General features: G+C 50.4%; 1 protein-coding gene across 1 annotated transcript; it reads left to right on the top strand.

Annotated features, from left to right (window-relative positions):
- The first annotated feature begins 2,311 nt into the window (after window positions 1-2,311).
- On the top strand, window positions 2,312-19,680 carry LOC133343330 (E3 ubiquitin-protein ligase TRIM39-like). The gene is made up of 11 exons (XM_061552853.1): window positions 2,312-2,417; window positions 5,636-5,813; window positions 6,899-6,994; window positions 9,656-9,877; window positions 11,359-11,381; window positions 12,217-12,353; window positions 13,042-13,185; window positions 14,258-14,334; window positions 15,686-15,841; window positions 16,500-16,715; window positions 18,927-19,680. The coding sequence occupies exons 2-11, from the start codon at window positions 5,670-5,672 to the stop codon at window positions 19,608-19,610; spliced, it is 1,899 nt and encodes a 632-aa protein (XP_061408837.1). The 5' UTR covers window positions 2,312-2,417; window positions 5,636-5,669; the 3' UTR covers window positions 19,611-19,680.
- The last annotated feature ends 577 nt before the right edge of the window (window positions 19,681-20,257 follow it).

Below are 20,257 nucleotides of genomic sequence, written 5' to 3'. Positions count from 1 at the left end.
TGAGGATATAGTGGGTGATTTGGTTAAAAGCGTCGGAGTTTTTGAAATGCAAGTTTAACGTCGTGGTTTTGTTTGTTATTTCATCCAAAAATCAAGTCTAAGCGGCTCTCTGCCGTTCGTACAAGCATTGGGGAATTTCGATTTAAAGCTTTCGTGACTGCAGGGATTCATCTTCTTGGTTCTTTCGGTAAAGTCACGTAGAAGGGAAATAATAAAATAATAAAAATAAAACATTAAATAATTCTCACGACGTTTCGGCCACAACGCAAGCAGCCGTCCTCAGGTGAAGAACAGGTCTGTCGGAAAGACAGCGTCTGAATTTCATTACGATTTATTTTTATTATTTTATTATTTCCCTTCTACGTGACTTTACCGAAAGAACCAAGAAGACATTGGGAGATTATTGATTTTTATTCGTGTGCCGTGGGCCATTTGGTGGACATTCAACGTTCTCATGGCAGGCCCCTTCTCATTCACATCACGACCGACGCGAATGTTTAACAACGTAGTTACCCCTCGCCTTCGTGGCTCTCATCCCAGCCCGTGGCTTCGATTGTTCTCGGAGACGGCAGAAACAGCGGGTGGCTTTGTAAACTCGTCCGTGTGCGCCTGAGTGTCATCCCGTGGCAATGCGCGATGCGGTTATGCTGCGATTTTGTAGCGCTTCTCCCGGTTTCCATCCCGTACGAAGCCCCAACACTCGTGAGCCGGCCAACTCTTTTAACGCAAGAGACGCTCCCGACAAAAAGAGTTTCCGGAATTGAGTAACGCAGTAGTATATATAAATACTATTTGGCTCTTTCGGTAAAGTCACGTAGGTATCAAATAAAATAAATGTCTACCTACGTCACGTTACCGAAAGAATTCAAGAGTATGGATACTTGCGGTTACGAAAACTTAAAATCTAGATTAAGTAAAAATAAATGACATTTTAAATATTTTTTTCACGTAGGCTTGTGTGAACACGCTCGCCCGCTGTGACTGTCGTTCCCCCGCTCTCGGTGAGTACGATGGTTATACCGCACTGCCCCGCGACCTTAGAAACTTGAGTTTGATTCCGGACCGCGGCTTATAAGGGCGCCACGGTGGTTAGATGTTAAATATCTCGCCTGGTTATACAGGACAGTCATGGAGTTCGATCTCGACCCTGACGCCTGGTGTGTATTTCCAATTTGCGGTGTCTCTCTCTCTCTCTCACCGCGGTTGCATGGATTTTGTCTCCGGGTCCTCCGGGTTTCCCCCCTCTACATTTAGGATGGACATCACGCGTTCAGAATATTTGGCCGCAATCAATGTCCACGTGATGATAAGACGCTTTACGCGTTGGTTCTTTCGGTAAAGTTACTTCTTGCTGTGACTGTCCTACCCGATGACGGAGGCTTGTGTTGCTTCCGAAACGTCGTGATTTAATTTAGTTATTTTCTTGGTTCTTACGGTAAAGTCACGTAGAAGGGAAATAATTAAATAATAAAAATAAACATAATAAAATAATTCTCACGACGTTTCGGCCACAACGCAAGCAGCCGTCCTCAGGTGAAGAACAGGTCTGTCGGGAAGACAGCTGTTTTCCCGACAGACCTGTTCGGGCTTGGCAGCGTATATTTCATCCTCTAACCCAGCTTAAATATACGCTGCCAAGCTTGGTGGTGTTCATTCGGACGCTGTCTTTCCGACAGCCCTGTTCTTCACCCGAGGACGGCTGCTTGCGTTGTGGCCGAAACGTCGTGAGAATTGTATTTTATACATTTTCATTTTTTTATTTTTTTATTTCCCTTCTACGTGACTTTATCGAAAGAACCAAAGATTATGGATCCTTGCAGTCACGAAAACTTCAAATCTAGAAATAAGCCACTTTGTTGAGCTATCATTTGTGATAACCAGGTCGCTTTAAAAAATAGTTATACAGCTCAGTGGGCATTCTTACCTGGTATAATAAAACTTGTTTGAGTTAATAGCACCTAACACCCCCCCACCCCACCCCCTCTATTAGGGTTCTATCGTTAAACTTGGAGGTGTCGCCTCCACCCAAAAGTTCGCATCTCTTTTCCACCTACGCGCCCTTCTTAAACATCCTGCCCTAGGTGGGATTTAATTTTAAAACAATTTTGTTTAGCTGCAGGACGTTTCTGACATTTGCTGGATTTTGGCAGTGGCCGTGAGCCGTCCGCCGTAATTTTCACGTGGGAGGAGCGTGCGTGCGTGCGTGTGTAGGGGGGGAGGTCCGTGTACCCACCCCTCCCAAACCCTCCCTCACGCCCAACACACCTACACACAAAGCGCCCTTAAGAGGGTGACACTCTCTGTCGCTCTGTGATCACACGTGGCCATTACCCTCGTGGCATTCCGAGCGTGCGCTGCTTCATTCCTGCCAGAGCGGTCCGCAATCGAAGATTATTTTTTTTTTTTGCCCGACAGCGGTAAGTGTATTTCATTATTCTATATCTATCTATATACGTGCGTGTGTGTATATATCTAAGCAATTCTAGATTTGAAGCTTTCGTGACTGCAATGATTCATAATCTTAGGTTTTTACGGTAAAGTCACGTAGGTAAAAAAATTAATTAATTGATTTTTATTTTATTAACTTTTATAAATTTTAATTTTTTACCTACGTGACTTTACCGAAAAAAACCTAAGAATATATATAAGCAACTTGGACGTTACCTAAAAGTGACTCTGTACCAGCCAGCAAGAAAAAAGTTGTTTTGTTTCTTCTTATATCGAGCTCTGTCTCTGTCACGCCTCGCTCTTGCCTTCTGCAACTTACCTCGATTTATCGCGTAGTCCCCGTATCTCTTTCTGTATTCTACTCTTTTTTAGGATTCATCAAGCGCCCTTTCCAGAGAGCTTTACAGTTTCTCCGTCTCCTCTATCAGAATCAGAATCTTTTATTTAGACTGGACGAAGTCCGATCAGCTGTGAGTCTCTATTTTTCACAGATGTACAGTCGGGGGCACAGGGGTCAGAAAGTTACAGCGGAAAACAATGCAGTACCAATTTTACCGACCACCCCCCGCCGTATAAATGATGGGCTGAATCAGGATTTTAACTCGCAATCTTTCCCGACTGCGAGCCGCTCCCTCTACCACTGAGCCACCTGGCTGCTTGCAGCGAGAATCATCGAGAAGGATTGTTTACGGATCGACGGCTCTAGTGGTAGTGCCTTACGCCGATATTCCACGGGCAAGCGACGGCATGCTTGGAATGACACCGGGCGAAAGGAGGGAGCGGATCGCATGAATATGAGCAGTGGTTCTCAGCAGTGGTGGCGCAAGCGTTGCCATCTCATCTGCGCCTCTGTTTAAGGAACGAAACAGGTGGACTTCTCCAAAACAAACTGTCTGTCGCCTGATGAAGCTCGTTGCAATTTCTGGCGAAACGTCGTACTCAGAGTGTAAATGTCGTGGCTTGGCTCTCCAACACACCGGTGTGCTGTACTAGTATACTACACTACTATACACTACACTATACACTACACTATACACTACACTACACACTAGTGCTGTACTAGTGACGAATTGGCCACGTTCTGTTTACGTGACAAACCGTACTAGTTGGCTGTGTCGGCTGGTGGCGGGTTTAACGACACATTTAAATATTTACGCGATCGAACCCGAAACAAACCTGTATCATGAGTGGTTCTCAACATTATATGTGTTGGGCTTCTGGTACGCGTTGTTGAATTAGATTTTCCACCGAGTGTACCGGCCTTGCATGACCCAACGTGACCCTGAGCAGTACGTGTTACGAACAATTAACAGAATATTTTAACTAATTGCCCATTTCGCGAGGTATATCCCAACTGGCTGCTCGTAACTGCAAGCGAATACAAAAAAAAACAAATTCAATTGACGCTCTGCCGTGCGTGGCGTAATTTGTTCGCCCTCGCTGCGAACTCTTTGGAAACCACCTTGTTTAAAATCAACGAGTTTTGAAAGGTATCCGTACATCTTTCTACGTTTCCGCATTGATTTAATGTTTTCAATCTAGATTTGAAGTTTTCGTAATGTTGGCTTCGACACGGAATGTTTTTTTTCATTATCGCGGTTATTTTACAACGGCAGATTCGTACGCGGTTACGATTCATCAATTCAACCGGCGGCTCTCACGCTCGATTATAAAATGTCGCCACGTTCATTAATCACCTCGCCGCTAACCTGCCACGCGGCACCCCCAGGGCGTCCGCGTGCCCGGCCCGACCGGGGCTGAAAAACCGCACTGGGCTCGAGAACGCGACGGCGAAAGATCGTGGACGCGATCTTGATTTGAAGTTTTCGTGACTGCAAGGGATTCCGTACTCTTTGGTTCTTTCGGTAAAGTCACGTGACTTTACCGAATCTTTTCTTTATTTAGACTGGACCAAGTCCGATCAGCTGTGAATCTCTATTTTTCACAGATGTACAGTCGGGCGCACAGGGGTCAGAAATTTCGATTTAAAGCTTTCGTGACTGCAGGGATTCATCTTCTTGGTTCTTTCGGTAAAGTCACGTAGAATGGAAATAATAAAATTATAAAAATAAAACATAATAAAAAATATATAATAATATAATATTATTATATAGTAATATAATATAATAATATACAATAATACAATTATTATGTTTTCTTTTTATTATTTAATTATTTCCATTCTACGTGACTTTACCGAAAGAACCAAGAAGAAGGGGTCAAAAAGTTACAACGGAAAACAAAATAGTACCAATTTTATCGACCACCCCCCCTCCCCCGGATAAATGATGGGCTGAATCAGGATTTGAACTCGCAACCTTTCCGACGGCGCAGGAGACGTCGTCGCCTCCGAGGGTCGATCGACGTCTGTGCGTTCGACGCTCACGAACCATCGGCGGCCCAAAAGGGGGGCGGCGGCGGTGGCGGGGAGGGGGGGTAGAGGTAATCGCGCGAGGGCTCGAGGGGAGCGACGTCCAACGTGGAGATGGAGCGGTGGGGGATCGGCTCGCGCGTTGCGGGGAGGCCGGCAGGGAGCGAGGTTTTGTGAGAGTTGGCGACAGCTCGGGGGGGAGGCGTTCATCCAGCTTCGGATAGATCGCGGCGGCTGCTGCTGCAGCTGCTGCTGCTTGATGGTGGTAGCTGATCGAGGCAGTGTTGATGAGGTGGTGAGATTGATTTTTGTTGGGGTGGATTTTGTGGGTTTTATGATTCTCGCTAACGTGGCCATGTGGGGTTTTTCAAGGTGTACGTTCGCGAGTTAGTTTGGGGACGACTTCGTCTTCATCGTGGCGGCGATGATGATGACGATGATCATGATGAAGATGACGATGATGAGATTGACATGTTGATGATAATGATGATATGATTATGATAACCACGCTGACAATGATGATGATGATGATGCTGATAATGACAATGATGATGACGATGATGACGATGATGCTCACGATAATAATGATTACAATGACGATGGTAGCATAGATGATGATAATGATGATGACGATGATGACAATGATGATGACGATGATGACGATGCTGACCATGATGATGACGATGATCATAATGACAATGACAATGATGACAATGATGACGACGAGGAGAATGATGACAACGACGATGCCGACGATGACGACGACAAAGAACCACGCCAACAACAACAACAACGACTGTCTCTGCCCCGCATTAGACACGCGAGTCGCGACAGCCGTCTGGACCCGGCCATGCCTCTGTGCGAGCTGCACAACGAGGAGCTGCTGCTCTTCTGCCAGGAGGACCGCGAGTTCGTCTGCCCCTCGTGCACCACCTCCGCGTTGCACGCCAAGCACAGCTACATCAGCGCCACGCAGCTCCTGCAGCAGCGCAAGGCACGTTGCGCTCGCGTCGCGCGCCGATGATTGCGGACAAGCGCTCGCCCCGCGTATTACCCCACCCCCCCCGCGTCTGATGTGCGTGCGGGTGGCCTTTCTCCTATAACGCGGCGGTAGACGTCCCAGATGCGTACGCGGAAACGTCGTGATTTTTATTTTTTTTCTAGATTTGAAGCTTTCGTGACTGCAATGATTCATACTCTTAGTTCTTTCGGTAAAGTCACGTAGGTAAAAAATGAAATTAAAATTAATAAAAAATAAAATAAAATAAATCACGACGTTTCGGAGGCAACACAAGCTTCCGTCTTCAGGTGAAACTGTCACAGCAAACTTGATACAGATTTGTGTGTGGAGGTCGCTCAATCTCCTCCTCCTGTGCCCACCGCAGTCTGGAACTCTCTCCCCCCCCCCCCACGAACTCTCCTACCTCTCCCCTCTCATTCCACTTTGCTCCCCTCCACGCACTCTCCTACCTCTCCCCTTTCATTCCACTTTGCTCCCCTCCACGCACTCTCCTACCTCTCCCCTTTCATTCCACTTTGCTCCCCTCCACGCACTCTCCTACCTCTCCCCTCTCATCCCACTTTGCTCCCCTCCACGCACTCTCCTGCCTCTCCCCTTTCATTCCACTTTGCTCCCCTCCACGAACTCTCCTACCTCGCCCCTCTCATCTCACTCTACTCCCCTCCATGCACTCTCCTACCTCGTCCCTTTCATCCCAGTTTGTTCCCCTCCACGCAACCCTTATATCTCTCCCCTCTCATCATCTCATCTTGCCGTACTGCCGGAAATGACTGGCAGTATGGCACGTGGATTGAATCCATCTGACGGAGGTTTTGAGTGTCCCCCCCAACGTATAAAGTGGAGGGTTTTCTCTCTTTCTCTCTCTCTAAGTTCCATTTCCTACCTACGGGGACAGCTCACGGCGATGATCGTGCTGGAGAAGAGCAAACGACGACGATGATGATGATGACGATGACAGCGGCGATGAGTACGCGATCATTTGTGACGGCTGCAATGGTGACGACGTATGGGACGTTGCAGATATTGACGATGGTGGTGGCGGTGACGGTTGTGTGCAGGAGCATATTGCCAAGTGCCTCGAAGGATTGCAGGAGAGAACAAAATCCATCGATGACCACCAGAAGGACTCCGAGGCGAGGAAGCGAATCATCGTGGTGAGTTTGCACACAACATACCCGCACTGCATCCTCATCGCCGTGGCCAGTCCGACGGTCATGACATCGGCCGTGGTCTATCCACTGCTGGGCCATGAAGGCCGATGTGTGTGTGTGTGTGTGTCGTAGACCCTCATCCACCTGCTTGACACGGCCAAATAAGCAAAGTGGTCACGTGAAACAAACACGCCGATGTATTAAAAGAATTATTATTATTGCTCTAGCACGCCACTGTGATGGAGATTAATCGACACACGCATGTAACAATTAAGGGCACCACGAACGTGTCACTGGCAGTTGCAACCAGAACCTCCGATTGGCACGGTTCGCTACGTACGTGCGGTGCGAAAGAAGTTCAACGGACGTGCCTACAGTTTCATCAGGTGATTGGCAGAATTGTTAAAGGCCCCCAAGACTGGAGGAGCTTTAACACGGAGGCTGTCGCGACCAATATTATCTGGCTGTCGCCTGATGATGCTGGTTGTAATTACCGACGAAACGTCGTACTCGATTTGTAAATGTTGTGGGTTCACTTTCCAACACACCGGTTAGTGGTGAACTCGTAACGAATTGGCACGTAAATTTTGATTTAAAGCCTTCGTGACTGCAGGGATTCATATTCTTGGTTCTTTCGGTAAAGTCACGTAGAAGGGAAATAATAAAATAATATGAATATAAAACAATAAAAATTCTCACGACGTTTCGACTGCAACACATTGTTTGCGTGACAAACCTCACTAATTGGCTGTGTCGGGTGGTGGCGGTTTTAACGACACATTTATACGCACGCGATTTACCCCAAAAACCTCTATTATGGACCGGATTAGATAATCCACAATACTGACAAACCAGCAGCGAAGCGTCGTAACCCGCTTGTCAAATGTGAGTGGATCGCTGTCCAGCGCACCGGGGGTGCTGAAGCATTACAGATTGGGCGCGTTCGTTCACGTGGCGACCGTATTGATTTGTGTGTGCCTGACGGAGGAGGCTCTATGACACACCACTGCCTTCGTACAGACGAGGCAGTATGGCCCAAACATTCGCTACGTCCGAAAATTGCATGTATTTCCCTGCCACGGCTCTGGCAGTCTCCCCAGCTAATTCTGATAACACTGGTCAACACACTTTTTCTGGCGTAAGGTATTCCAACGGTTTCAAGGTAATTTTGGGGTGCTGATTCCAAATCTGGCATCAGTCTTTGGCTATCACATCAGGTTTTTGAGATATCAAATATTGCATTTTCAATAAAAACTGCAGAAGAAAAATATTAAATAAATGTGGATATCTACATAAAATAATATTATAAACACACTATCCTAAAAATACAGCACCATATTTTAACACTAAAGCAGTCACTGACTCGCAACAACTTGCAATCATAAGTGACAGAGTTAATTTCGGGTAAAATCAATGAAAATGGGGTATGCCGATAGCATAAAATGAGATGTGATAGAACAAATATGAGATCAGATTTGGAATCAGCACCCTGAAATTAGTCTAAAACAGCTGCAAAAGTCCAGGCCAGAATTTTTGTTGTTGTTGTTGACCAGTGTAATGCATCTCACCGCGATTCAATGGGAACATTTGCAAAACTCGTTCCATGTGATGGTCCGTGTGTCATCGCCGCCGAGTACGCAATGACTGAAAACGTGACTCTCGCACCGCTGCGGTGATAATGCCTTTCGTGCGAGTGAATGGGTAAGCTCAGCTGCAACTGCAGTATTCATTAAAAATTAAAAAAAACCTTTACACAACCATCGTGCGTGGGTGGTACACAGGCATTAACGGATAAATTAAAACTGTCAGTTCAACCACGCGTAATTTCACACACTTTGATTCAAAATTATCATTAATTTCAGTGCACGCCGCCTCTCAGGACGAGCTTTGCCCACAAATGAATTAGTATTCCGCTAGAATTCTTGGCCGGCGAACACAACGCGAGTGACTCATCGCCCGGGCTCACGGTAAAACCCGCAGCCCCCCGCAAATGTATTTATCGTGCCACTTCTGGCAGCAGCAGCAGCAGCAACAACAATGGGTCCGAGACAAAGAGCACATTTGAGAGGGTGTTTGGACGAGAGGCTTTGAAAGAGACGGTGGGCCTACGAGCCACTCAATACAGGTGTTTTGGGTTAGATCGCGTAAATATAAATGTGTCGTTAAATCCGCCACCACCCGACACAACCAATTAGTAAGGTTTGTCACGTATACCGAACAATGCCAATTCGTTACTAGTACTGCTGTACTAGTACAGCACACCAACAGACACACACAGAGACCCATAGACTCACACAGAGGTCCATAGACCCACACAGAGACCCAAAGACTCACACAGAGACCCATAGACTCACCCAGAGACCCATAGACTAACACAGATGGTGATGAGGGTGGTGGTGATCATGATGGTGATGGTGGAGATGATGTTGATGATGGTAATGATGAAGGTGATGCTAATCGTGTTGATAATGGTGATGACGATGTTAATAATAATGGTGATGATGATGGTGATGATGATGATGGTGGTGGTAATGATAACGACGGTGGTGCTGATAATTGTATTGATGATGATGATGATGGCGGCAATGATGGCGACGATGATCGCGTTGATGATGGTGACGCCGATCGACGATGATGGTGACAATTGTGACGACGACCGCGCAGACCTTTACGGAGCGGCTCTGCGAAGAGCTCAACAACGGCTACAACGAAATGGAGCAGCTCCTGTCTCAGGACCGCACAGCCGCTCTTGAGCTGGCGCACGCGGAGATGCAACAGGCCCTGCAGCGGATCGAGCTGCAGCAGCTGGAGCTGCTGGCGCAGGAGACGGGAATCATCGAGGCGCAGCAGCGTTGGACTAGCGTGGAGCAGAGGGCGTCCCACGAGGTGAGACGGGGGGGTGGGTGGGTGGGTGGCCGGGCAGACTCACACGCGCTCCCCCCTCTCCTCACTCTCAATTCTATCTGCTCCACTCCACGCACTCTCCTCTGTCTCCTATCTGTGCTCCACTCCACGAACTCTCCTCTCTCTCACTTCCCTCTGCTCCATTCAACGCACTCTCCTTTGTCTCTTCTCTGTGCCCCATTCCACGAACTCTCTCTCTCTCGTCTCTCTGCTCCACTCCACGCATTCTCCTCTCTCTCTTCTCTCTCCCACTAAACTCTCTGCTCCACTCTCTCTTCCCTCTGCTCCACTCCACGCACTCTCCTCTTTCTCTTCTCTGTGCTCCACTCCACGAACTCTCCTCTCTCTCGTCTCTCTGCTCCACTCTCAATTCTCTCTGCTCCACTTCCAAGCACTCTCCTCTCTCTTCTCTCTCCCACTTCTCTCTGCTCCACTCTCTCTTTTCTGTGCTCCCCTTCCACGCACTGTCCTCTGTCTCTTCTCTGTGCTCCACTCCACGAACTCTCTTCTCTCTCTCATTTCTCTCTGCTCCACTCTCTCTTTTCTGTGCTCCCCTTCCACGCACTCTCCTCTTTCTCCCACTTCTCTCTGCTCCACTCTCTCTTTTCTGTGCTCCCCTTCCACGCACTCTCCTCTCTCTCTTCTCTCTCTCCCACTGCTCTCTGCTCCACTCTCTCTTCCCTCTGCTCTACTTCCAAGCACTCTCCTCTCTCTCTCCCCCACTTCTCTCTGCTCCACTCTCTCTTTTCTGTGCTCCCCTTCCACGCACTCTCCTCTCTCTCTTCTCTCTCTCCCACTGCTCTCTGCTCCACTCTCTCTTCCCTCTGCTCCACTCCACGAACTCTCCTCTCTCTTTTCTCTCCCACTTCTCTCTGCTCCACTCTCTCTTCCCTCTACTCCACTCCACGCACTATCCTCTGTCTCTTCTCTGTGCTCCACTCCACGAACTATCTCTCTCGTCTCTCTGCTCCACTCTTTCCTCCCTCTGCTCCACTCCACGAACTCTCTTCTCTCTCCCACTTCTCTCTGCTCCACTCTCTCTTCCCTCTACTCCATTCCACGAACTCTCCTCTCTCTTCTCTCCTCCACGCACGTTCCTCCCTCTACCTCCCTCTCACTTCACTCCCTCCTGAATATGGAGCCTGGAGGCTCGGTGAGATGTTCATCGGTGGATAAGCGAATTTAATAATAATGAGCGACGCAAGACGAAGATTAATAATAATAATGTGTGCAAAACGCAAAACCTGGTTGAGCGTCGGCGTTGTCAGCGTGCGGTCCAGTAAAACCGCGCAACTCTCAAAGCGTGCGTCTGTTCCCACGCCAACTTCACCCTCATTGGGCATCATCATCACCGCAGTTGTCACGAAAATCCGATAACGATTGCGGTCGTCACGTGGGGCATGAGGGGGCCGTGTGCACGCGTACCGACGTTGACTAACGACGCTTCGTTTTTTGCTTCGCAGGATGCGGAGGAGATGAGAAAATGGTGAGTGCATGTGCGTGTGTGCACGCGTGTGCAGTGGGGGAGAGCGGTGGTGCAGCGCTTATCGCGTGTGAGTCTACGGGTCTCTGTGTGAGTCTATGGGTCTCTGTTTGAGTCTATGGGTGAGTCTATGGGTCTGTGAATGAGTCTATGGGTGCGTCTATGGGTCTGTGAATGAGTCTATGGGTCTACGTGTGAGTCTATGGGTCTCTGTTTGTGTCTATGGGTGAGTCCATGGGTCTGTGAATTAGTCTATGGGTCTCTGTGTGAGTCGATGGGTCTCCGTGTGAGTCTATGGGTCTCTGTTTGAGTCTATGGGTCTCTGTTTGAGTCTATGGGTGAGTCCATGGGTCTGGGAATGAGTCTATGGGTCTCTGTGTGAGTCTATGGGTCTCTGTGTGAGTCTATGGGTCTCTGTGTGAGTCTATGGGTCTCTGTGTGAGTCTACGGGTCTCCGAGTGAGTCTATGGTTCTCTGTTTGAGTCTATGGGTGAGTCCACGGGTCTGTGAATGAGTCTATGGGTCTCTGTGTGAGTCTATGGGTCTCCGTGTGAGTCTATGGGTCTCTGTTTGAGTCTATAGGTGAGTCCATGGGTCTGTGAATGAGTCTATGGGTCTCTGTTTGAGTCTATGGGTGAGTCCACGGGTCTGTGAATGAGTCTATAGGTCTCCGTGTGAGCGAGTGCGTAGCTGCGTGTTGTACGCGTGCGGTCGAGTCCCTGGCGGTTCTGTGCCTCCGACACGGCCATTTCGAACCAATCCTTGGGCCACCTCTAACGTCTAACCACCTCTCTCTCTGCTCCACCCACCCACCCGCCACCTCCTACCTTGTCGACAGCATCGCGAATCTGGAACAACGGCCGACGTTTAACGGAGACAAAGTTCACGTCGACGAGCGGCGTCTCCAGAATATGCTCGTTGGCGTCAACAACATCCAGAACCAGCTGAAGAGGCTGCTGCCCAGACCCTGGGCTTGTGAGTTCAACACTGGCACGCCCCCCCCTCCCCCCGTTGGCTGGCACGGGAACGACTCACTCACTCACTGGCACGGGAAAGACTCACTCACTCACTGGCACGGGAACAACTCACTCACTCACTGGCACGGGAACGACTCACTCACTCACTGGCACGGCTCCTCACTCACTCGCTGGCACTACTCACTCACTACTCACCGCGAGAAACCCGGCAGACGGTGACAATAACGAACTCACAGCCACAACTTGATTTTAATGATATTTTATACATATACTTGAACTGTACATAATAGTTTTATTGTATCTTGTGTATGTGTGTCATGGCGTGACGATGGCGCTTCGGGTGGCACATTTGTGTCGGGAAGGCACCACCATGCGTTTTAGCAACACAAATAATAACTTCTCTGACTTGAGACGGCTTGGTCGAGCAGTGGATAGATCATGGCTGCTGCTGCTGATGATCAAGATGATGGTGACGCACGCGTGCACGTGCGCGTACCTACCGTGCGTGTACCTTAACGTGCACGTGGCCTGGCACAAGCGCCGTGGTGACCCCACGGGCCACTTAGTGGCGAATGGAGGTTGTTGTTGTTGTTGTGGTGGAGGCTAGTCCTGTTCAGAGCCGTCCGGGGGTGGAGGGGGGTCAATCTCACTCTGTCTTCGCACACGTGCGTACGTGGGATCTCCAGACGCGAGCAACTTGACGCTCGATCCGGACACGGCCAACGTCGACCTCGTGCTGTCCAGCGACCTCCTCACGGTGTCCAACCGCAGATCGACGGCGTCCGTGTCCGACTGCTTGTTCACATCGCCGACCCCCACGGCCGTCGAGGGTGAGTGCGTCACGGTGGCGAGGAGATGTTCACTGCCTCGCCTGGTGTGCAGGAGGTCGTGGGTTCGATCCCGACCCTGACGGTGCCTGCTCTAACATTTGGAATTTGCATGCCTCTCTCTCTCTCTCTCATCATCATCACGGTGGCAAGGAGATGTTCACTGCCTCGCCTGGTGTGCAGGAGGTCGTGGGTTGGATCCCGAAACCTGACGGTGCATGCTCTAACATTTGAAATTTGCATGCCTCTCTCTCTCTCTCTCATCATCATCACGGTGGCAAGGAGATGTTCACTGCCTCGCCTGGTGTGCAGGAGGTCGTGGGTTGGATCCCGAAACCTGACGGTGCATGCTCTAACATTTGGAATTTGCATGCCTCTCTCTCTCTCTCTCATCATTATCATGATCAGTGGCGAGGAGATGTTCACTGTCTCGCCTGGTGTGCAGGAGGTCGTGGGTTCGATCCCGAAACCTGACGGTGCCTGCTCTAACATTTGGAATTTGCATTCCTCTCTCTCTCTCTCATCATCATGATCAGTGGCTAGGAGATGTTAACTACCTCGCCTGGTGTGCAGGAGGTCGTGGGTTCGATCCCGAAACCTGACGCCTCCTATATATATGGTGGTCGCATGGATTTTTCTCCAGGTCCTCCAGTGTGAAATTCGTTCAACATACATGCATACGTACGGTGTGCCCTTAGGGTCATTGACCTTTTGCCCCATTAAAAAAATACACTGCCACGGTGACTTTGCAATCGTAAGTATTTAAGATGCAGAGATACAATTAAGCAAAGAAATAACCGTTCGCATTTGCCACACCAGCCGGTACCAATAAACCATTTTTGAGCGACAGCTTGAAGGGCTAACTGAAAGCGATAATCAATTAGCCGTAGTCCACCTATCTGTCTGTCTCACCATCACCACGTAAGACAAAGGTCTCCCAGAGAGCCTAAACAGACTGTTGGGGCAAGTGCTGTTAGCGAGAAGCACCACCACCACCACCCACTTACACCACCAACACCACCTTGGCTTCGCTCACGTTTTTGCGTGATGTGTCTGCGCGTCTCTGCGTGTGCAGATAATCCGCATCGCTTCGACATGGCCTTCAATGTCCTCTGCAAGCAGAGATTCAGCAGCGGCACGCATTACTTTGAGGTGTGTATTCCCGTGCACAACCATCAACGGCAGTGTTCTTCACTCATCTTCATCAGGGGGGGGGGGGGGTGGCGTGGGGGGGGGGAAGACACTTTCGCCGATGCGACATCAGATCAGTGTGAGGGCCGCCACACGTTTGAAACCGCTGGGGGGTCTGACAGTAGCACAACGATGATGGTGATGACGATGGGTGGTGGTGTTGTTGCCGCACTTTGTGGGTATGGTCGGTGGGGGCCCTGCACGTCAGGGGCCTCACTAAAGGTCACCAGGGGCCTCACTAAAGGTCACCAGGGGCCGTCAGTAGCCCGTGAGGCCTTGCAGTGACAAACGTTACCCTACGCTGCTGCAGTGGTGTAACAACTCGAATTATAAACTGAACTAGAAATATGATTTCGATTTAAAGCTTTCGTGACTGCAGGGATTCATCTTCTTGGTTCTTTCGGTAAAGTCACGTAGAATGGAAATAATAAAATAATAAAAATAAAACATAATAATATAATAATAGAATGTTTTATTTTTATTATTTTATTATTTCCATTCTACGTGACTTTATAGAAATATGATAATAGGGTGTCCCCTTTTTTCTGGCAAAAAACAGCTGTGTTAAGATGTTCAAACACCAAACTGAAACCTTTTACAAGGAATCATGTCTGCGTTAACCACAATACTTGTGGTCAGAATGCAAACCAAAAACATATTCTGATAATATATGCATTTTCTTGGTTCTTTCGCTAAAGTCACGTTGAAGGGAAATAATAAAATAAAAAATAATAAAACATAATAAAATAATAGAAGATGAATCCCTGTAGTCACAAAATCTTTAAATCGAAATATATGCATTGCCTTTGAAACTGATTGGTCCACACCAGAGACAGCTTTCTTTTGAGCCTCGTCTCCAACGGTGTTAGACCAGAGGACGCCAAAAGGCGTAGAGTTTGAGAGACAAAGGCGGCCGGGCGTGGTGCTGGCCACCCACCCCCTAGTGTGCAGTGCCGGCCTTCATAGGTGCTGCTACTCGCTAACAGCACTTGCCCCGACACTCTTTTCGGCGATACGGGGGTTGGGGGATTTTTGTCTTTGTGCTGTGAGTCTATCTCCTCTCTCCAGACCCCTGTCCTCAGCACGTGTGTGCCGTGTGTGTGGTGTGTGTGGTGTGTGGTGTGTGTGTGTGCCGTGTGTGTGTGTGGTGTGTGCCGTGCCGTGTGTAACCGTGTGTGTGGTGTGTGCCGTGTGTGTGTGGTGTGTGTGCCGTGTGTGTGTGTGTGGTGTGTGTGTGGAGTGTGTGTGTGCTGTGTGTAACCGTGTGTGGTGTGTGTGTAACCGTGTGTGTGCCGTGTGTGTGTGTGTACAGGTGTCTGTGCGGAACAAGGAGGCGTGGACGGTCGGAGTGGTGAGTGAAGGCTTCAAGCGGAAGGGCACTGGTCTCGACACCCTCATCGGCAAGAACCCGCACTCGTGGGCCCTCGTGGCGACGCACGGGAACCTGCATGCCTGGCACAACAACAAGGTACGGAGACGTCTGGGCGCTCTCGTGACGGAACTGCCGCTTAGTGGCGAATGGTGGGGTGGCGAGATGTTAACTTCCTCTCCTGGTGTGCTGGGAGGTCGTCGGCTCCATCCCGACCCTGACGCCTGCTGTAACATGTGGAGTTTGCGTGGTCGCGTGGATTTCTCTCAGGGTCCTACATGGAATTTGTGGTGTCTCTCTCTCTCTCTCACCGTGGTCGCATGGATTTTTGTCTCGTGGTCGTCCGGGGTTTTTTCCCCCTCACTTCTATATTTCGGAGTCGAGGTCACGCGTGCAGGGTGTTTGGACGCGATGCATTTCCACGCGACGATAAGCCACCTCCGTTGGGCGGTCATTTGTGTGTGGGCCAGGTCGCTTCTGACAAAGAGCTACATAGCTCAGTGGGCCTTTCTTAGTTTAAAAACAACAAAAAAGTTATTCATAGTTTTATAGTCGGTGTATGCACGTGTACCGTGGACACTCTCTGCTCACTAGCCGGCGGAGACAGGTTCACGCTCCAGTCCATTTATTTCCACCTTCTCCGTCGCACACAACTGCGCCCAAGAGGAGGTGACGCGTAATCGGAAGAAAAAAAAAACCCAAATAACAATGCGACTAACGGAGTCACCCGTACCGACCGACCGACCGATGCGTGCAGGCCGAGCAGCTGAAAGACTGCAAGCGTTTCGAGCGGCTGGGCATCCTGCTGCGGTACGACGACGGGCAGCTCTCGTTCTACAACGCCGACACCAACGTGGCGCTCTACACGTTCAACGCCGCCTTCTCCGGGAGCCTGGCCGTCGCGCTCAACACCCGCGGCGTCGTGCGGGGGAAGAACACGCAGCCGCTGTCGCTGTGTCCGCTGCGCTTGGAGGTGAGCGCCTCGGTCCCGACAAATAGGATCGGTTGATTGGTCGATCGCTCTGCTCTGCTCGCTCTGCTCGCCTGGTCACGTGCGTGCACGCGCAGACGGGGCCCACATTTGTGCTTTATGTAACAAACAAAAAAGCCACCAGTTCCTGAAGAACTGCACTGTGATGTTGTATCGATGGTCATAATGGAATTGTGTTTCGGGCGACTGGCGGGCGGCGGGGAGGCAGCGATAGACGAGTGTGGATGCCTTTCGTCATTATTCGGACTCATCGGCACGGTGTAAGTCACTGATGCTCACTGCTTCTACTGTATAGCCAAATATGTGGAAGTTGCCACATCCGAACTGTGGGGCCCATTAGCATGGCTAATACCGTCAATCGTCACATCTGTAAATTAATATTAAAAAAACATCATTACCAAAATTGTATTCTGTTGTGGAACACAAGGAGGGGTGGGAATCACGGCAGACGTGCCGCTGGTGGAAATTTGCGTCGTTAATCAAGAAGCGGGATGGAGCCGTGGTGCAGTGGTTAGGCTACGTGGCCTGAGTTCGATTCCCGGCCATGGCTAGCGTGAGTGATGAGCAATGTCTGACATTGGATCAGCTTTAGATAATTACAGTAATCCCCCACCACACAAGGACAGACGGACAAACAGACAGACAACTAGACGGACAATCAGACGAACAATCAGACGGACAACCAGACAGACAAACAGACGGAGAACCAGACGGAGAACCGGACGGACAAACAAACAGACGAACAAGAGCTCATGCATTTTAAAGGTTTCAACCTTTGCTGCAAAGCAGCAGAGCCCACGGCAACACAAATGAAAGCATTCCCGTTTGGATTAATTATTCGTGCCAACATCCCCGGTCTCGTGTGACAACGTAGCGTTTCCTTGGAGGTTGGAGCAGCGTACCTGGAACGGGCTGTCGTTTGGTGCTAAACAAGCCCATGCGCCCTGCGGTATTGATTGAGCCGCTCGGCACAGGATGGTGGGTTTGGGAGATGGAGGAGGGGGGGGTGAAGGGCTTTGGGAGGCATTTGGACAACGATCATAAATCTCTCAACACTGGACACTGTCGAGGAACGAAAATGCGTTTCATATTAAATTCGAGATCGACGAGCGGTCTGCTTGCCGAGCCGAACGCGTCGTCGGTTCAACACCGACGCATTCAATCCCTGGCCTTTATTTTGCTCTCACCAATATTGGGGTTTGTTTCGAACGCTTTCCAATCGAGAGTAAAACAAATCTCCATAATCTGTAATTTGTAACGCGCACAGTTTCGGTTCGCTCTCGGAGAGAGAAATAAAGCAAAGCGTTGAAACAAAACAAAAAAACGAAATGATGAACGAAGCAAGGTGCCGACTACACCGAGTATCTTCTTGTTTCCTCTGATCGTAAAAGAGAGAAAGAGAGAGAAACACCGAATGAATCGGCGGCGAGGGAAACCGCAGACGAGTGGGAAAGCCGGCCAGAACCGGAGCCAACGATTTGCCAAGCTTTGTGGTCCTACATTTGGATGTTTGGCCAATTCCATTAAGGAGTGGTGGAAACGTGGAAGAAAATCTTAAGTACTGCGTGAGAGAGGGAGGGATGGGGGATTGGGGGGGGGGGGGGAGTACCCACATTTTACCCCACCACATGCAAGCAACCTGTCAATCTGGTGTAGACATTTCTACAACTCGGAGGATAGAGGGGATGCGGGGAGGGGCGGTAGGGGTAGTGGGAGGAAGGGCATTTCAGAAACGTGCACCGGTGTTTCAATTTCCATGCCGCAATGTCGAACAGACAGATTTACTCGCTGTACTGCCATGGAACGTTGAGGGTGCTTCAAAAAAATGTGAACACTTCCGAGAATTTGCAACAACACCACAAGAAATGTGCCTACGGGCTCTGGAGACCACCTGGAGACGATTCCAGGCCACGCGTTGACAATGATGGCGAACAAGTGGAGACTCTTTGACTTCTTGAAGCTATTAACATGACATTTGTTGTCATGTTACAGTGTATTATCCGTTCTTTTTCCATAAAAAAACGATAGTCCCATGTAAGTGTTACCATTGTTTTGATATATATTTATTTATTTGTCTAGGCATCCAGAGGTTTGGGGGTACCGTTTGGGCCCGTTGTAACTGCGCTCGCTCTCGTCTCTCTCTATAAATCAGTCGGTGTCTCTCTCTCTCTGCCCCGCTCCGTCACTGCGCAGATGGCACGCAACGACTCCGGCCAAGGCGACGATGCCCTGAGCGTCGGCTCGGGCCGCGAGCACCACCGACCCAGGACGCTGACGAACGTCATCGGCGACCACTTCCGGGCGGCCCTGTCCTCGCCGCGCTCTGCGCCCGCCTCCCCCGCGTCCACGCCCGACCACTCGCGGGCCTCCCCGACGGACCCGCGCGAGATGAGCTTCCAACTCTGGCTGGGCAAGCAAGCGGCGATGGTCAACAGGGCCGGCCCCTTGTCCGGCTCGCCTTGCGGCGTCGTCAGCGCCGCCGCCGGTAGCGGCGGCGGCGCTGCCGGCTGGGACCCGAAGCGAGCGTCGTGCACCTCCTCCTCCTATTCGTCGTGGTCCAGCGAGGTGATGGAGCCTCCGTACGAGGAGTCGTCGTCCGACGACGCGATTTCCATCGACTCGAGGGTCACCACGTCGACGCGGGCTTCCTGGTCCATGTCGGAGATTTTGGCGGCGGCGGCGGCGCGGGAGACCCCCAGCGCGAACGGCCTGCAGGCGACGCGGGCGCAGTCGAGCCTCGACGTGAGACGGAGCAACGAGGTCGGCAGAGGCCGGGGCGGAGAGGGGGGCAGCCCATTTCGAATGAAGACCCTGGACAAGGTGCGCAACGCACTGCAGCCCAGGTTGAAATCGGGCAACGGCCAGGTGGTGAAATGAGTCCGGGGCGCCGACGCGGCGGGGGCCAGAGCGTCCACCTAAAGCAGCCCGACAAAGACGATTTAGTCATTGGGAGGACCGTCGTGGTTGGGGGGGGGGGGGGGGCGCGCCATCCTCCCGCTCGAGGTTGACGGGCCGCGGTGTGAGGCGGGGGTTAGTTTGGCTCATCGACGGTGGGAGAGAGTCGTTGGCGGAAGGACGGGCCGGCAAATTGAGTCTCGAGACTCAATGAGGCTAGCACCTCGACGAGCAAAGGAATTGGCCAGATCGACCAAGGTAGCAGGATGAGGCCGGTTAGACTTTACCAGATAGAAATATGACATTTATTATTATTATTACTACGACTATTTATGAATGTAATTCGTACTTGGCAGCGGTTGTGTTTTAGAAAGCACTGGGGCCTTGTCGTGGGAACGTGAAATTGTCATCGCTGGATTAGGTGCCGCCATATTGCTTGCGGTGAGCGGGGGAGAAGCTTCCGGCTGGACTCATAAGTTGATGGAAAGGCCACAATCCTGGGCCTCGGAGAGCGCTGCATCGTTGTTGGCTGGGCACGAGCCCCAGTGGTTCTATCCCAGCGGGCCACCCCGGCGAACACTGCGGGGTTGTATTAGCCAATCACAATGCGCTGTCGTCCTCTGCACGGT

The sequence above is a fragment of the Lethenteron reissneri genome, chromosome 2 (assembly GCF_015708825.2).
Source record: "Lethenteron reissneri isolate LAM-NWPU_2019-01 chromosome 2, ASM1570882v1, whole genome shotgun sequence".
Taxonomy (NCBI): domain Eukaryota; kingdom Metazoa; phylum Chordata; class Hyperoartia; order Petromyzontiformes; family Petromyzontidae; genus Lethenteron; species Lethenteron reissneri.
Note: the sequence above shows the minus strand (reverse complement) of the source record. Positions and strands in the feature narration are given on the sequence as shown.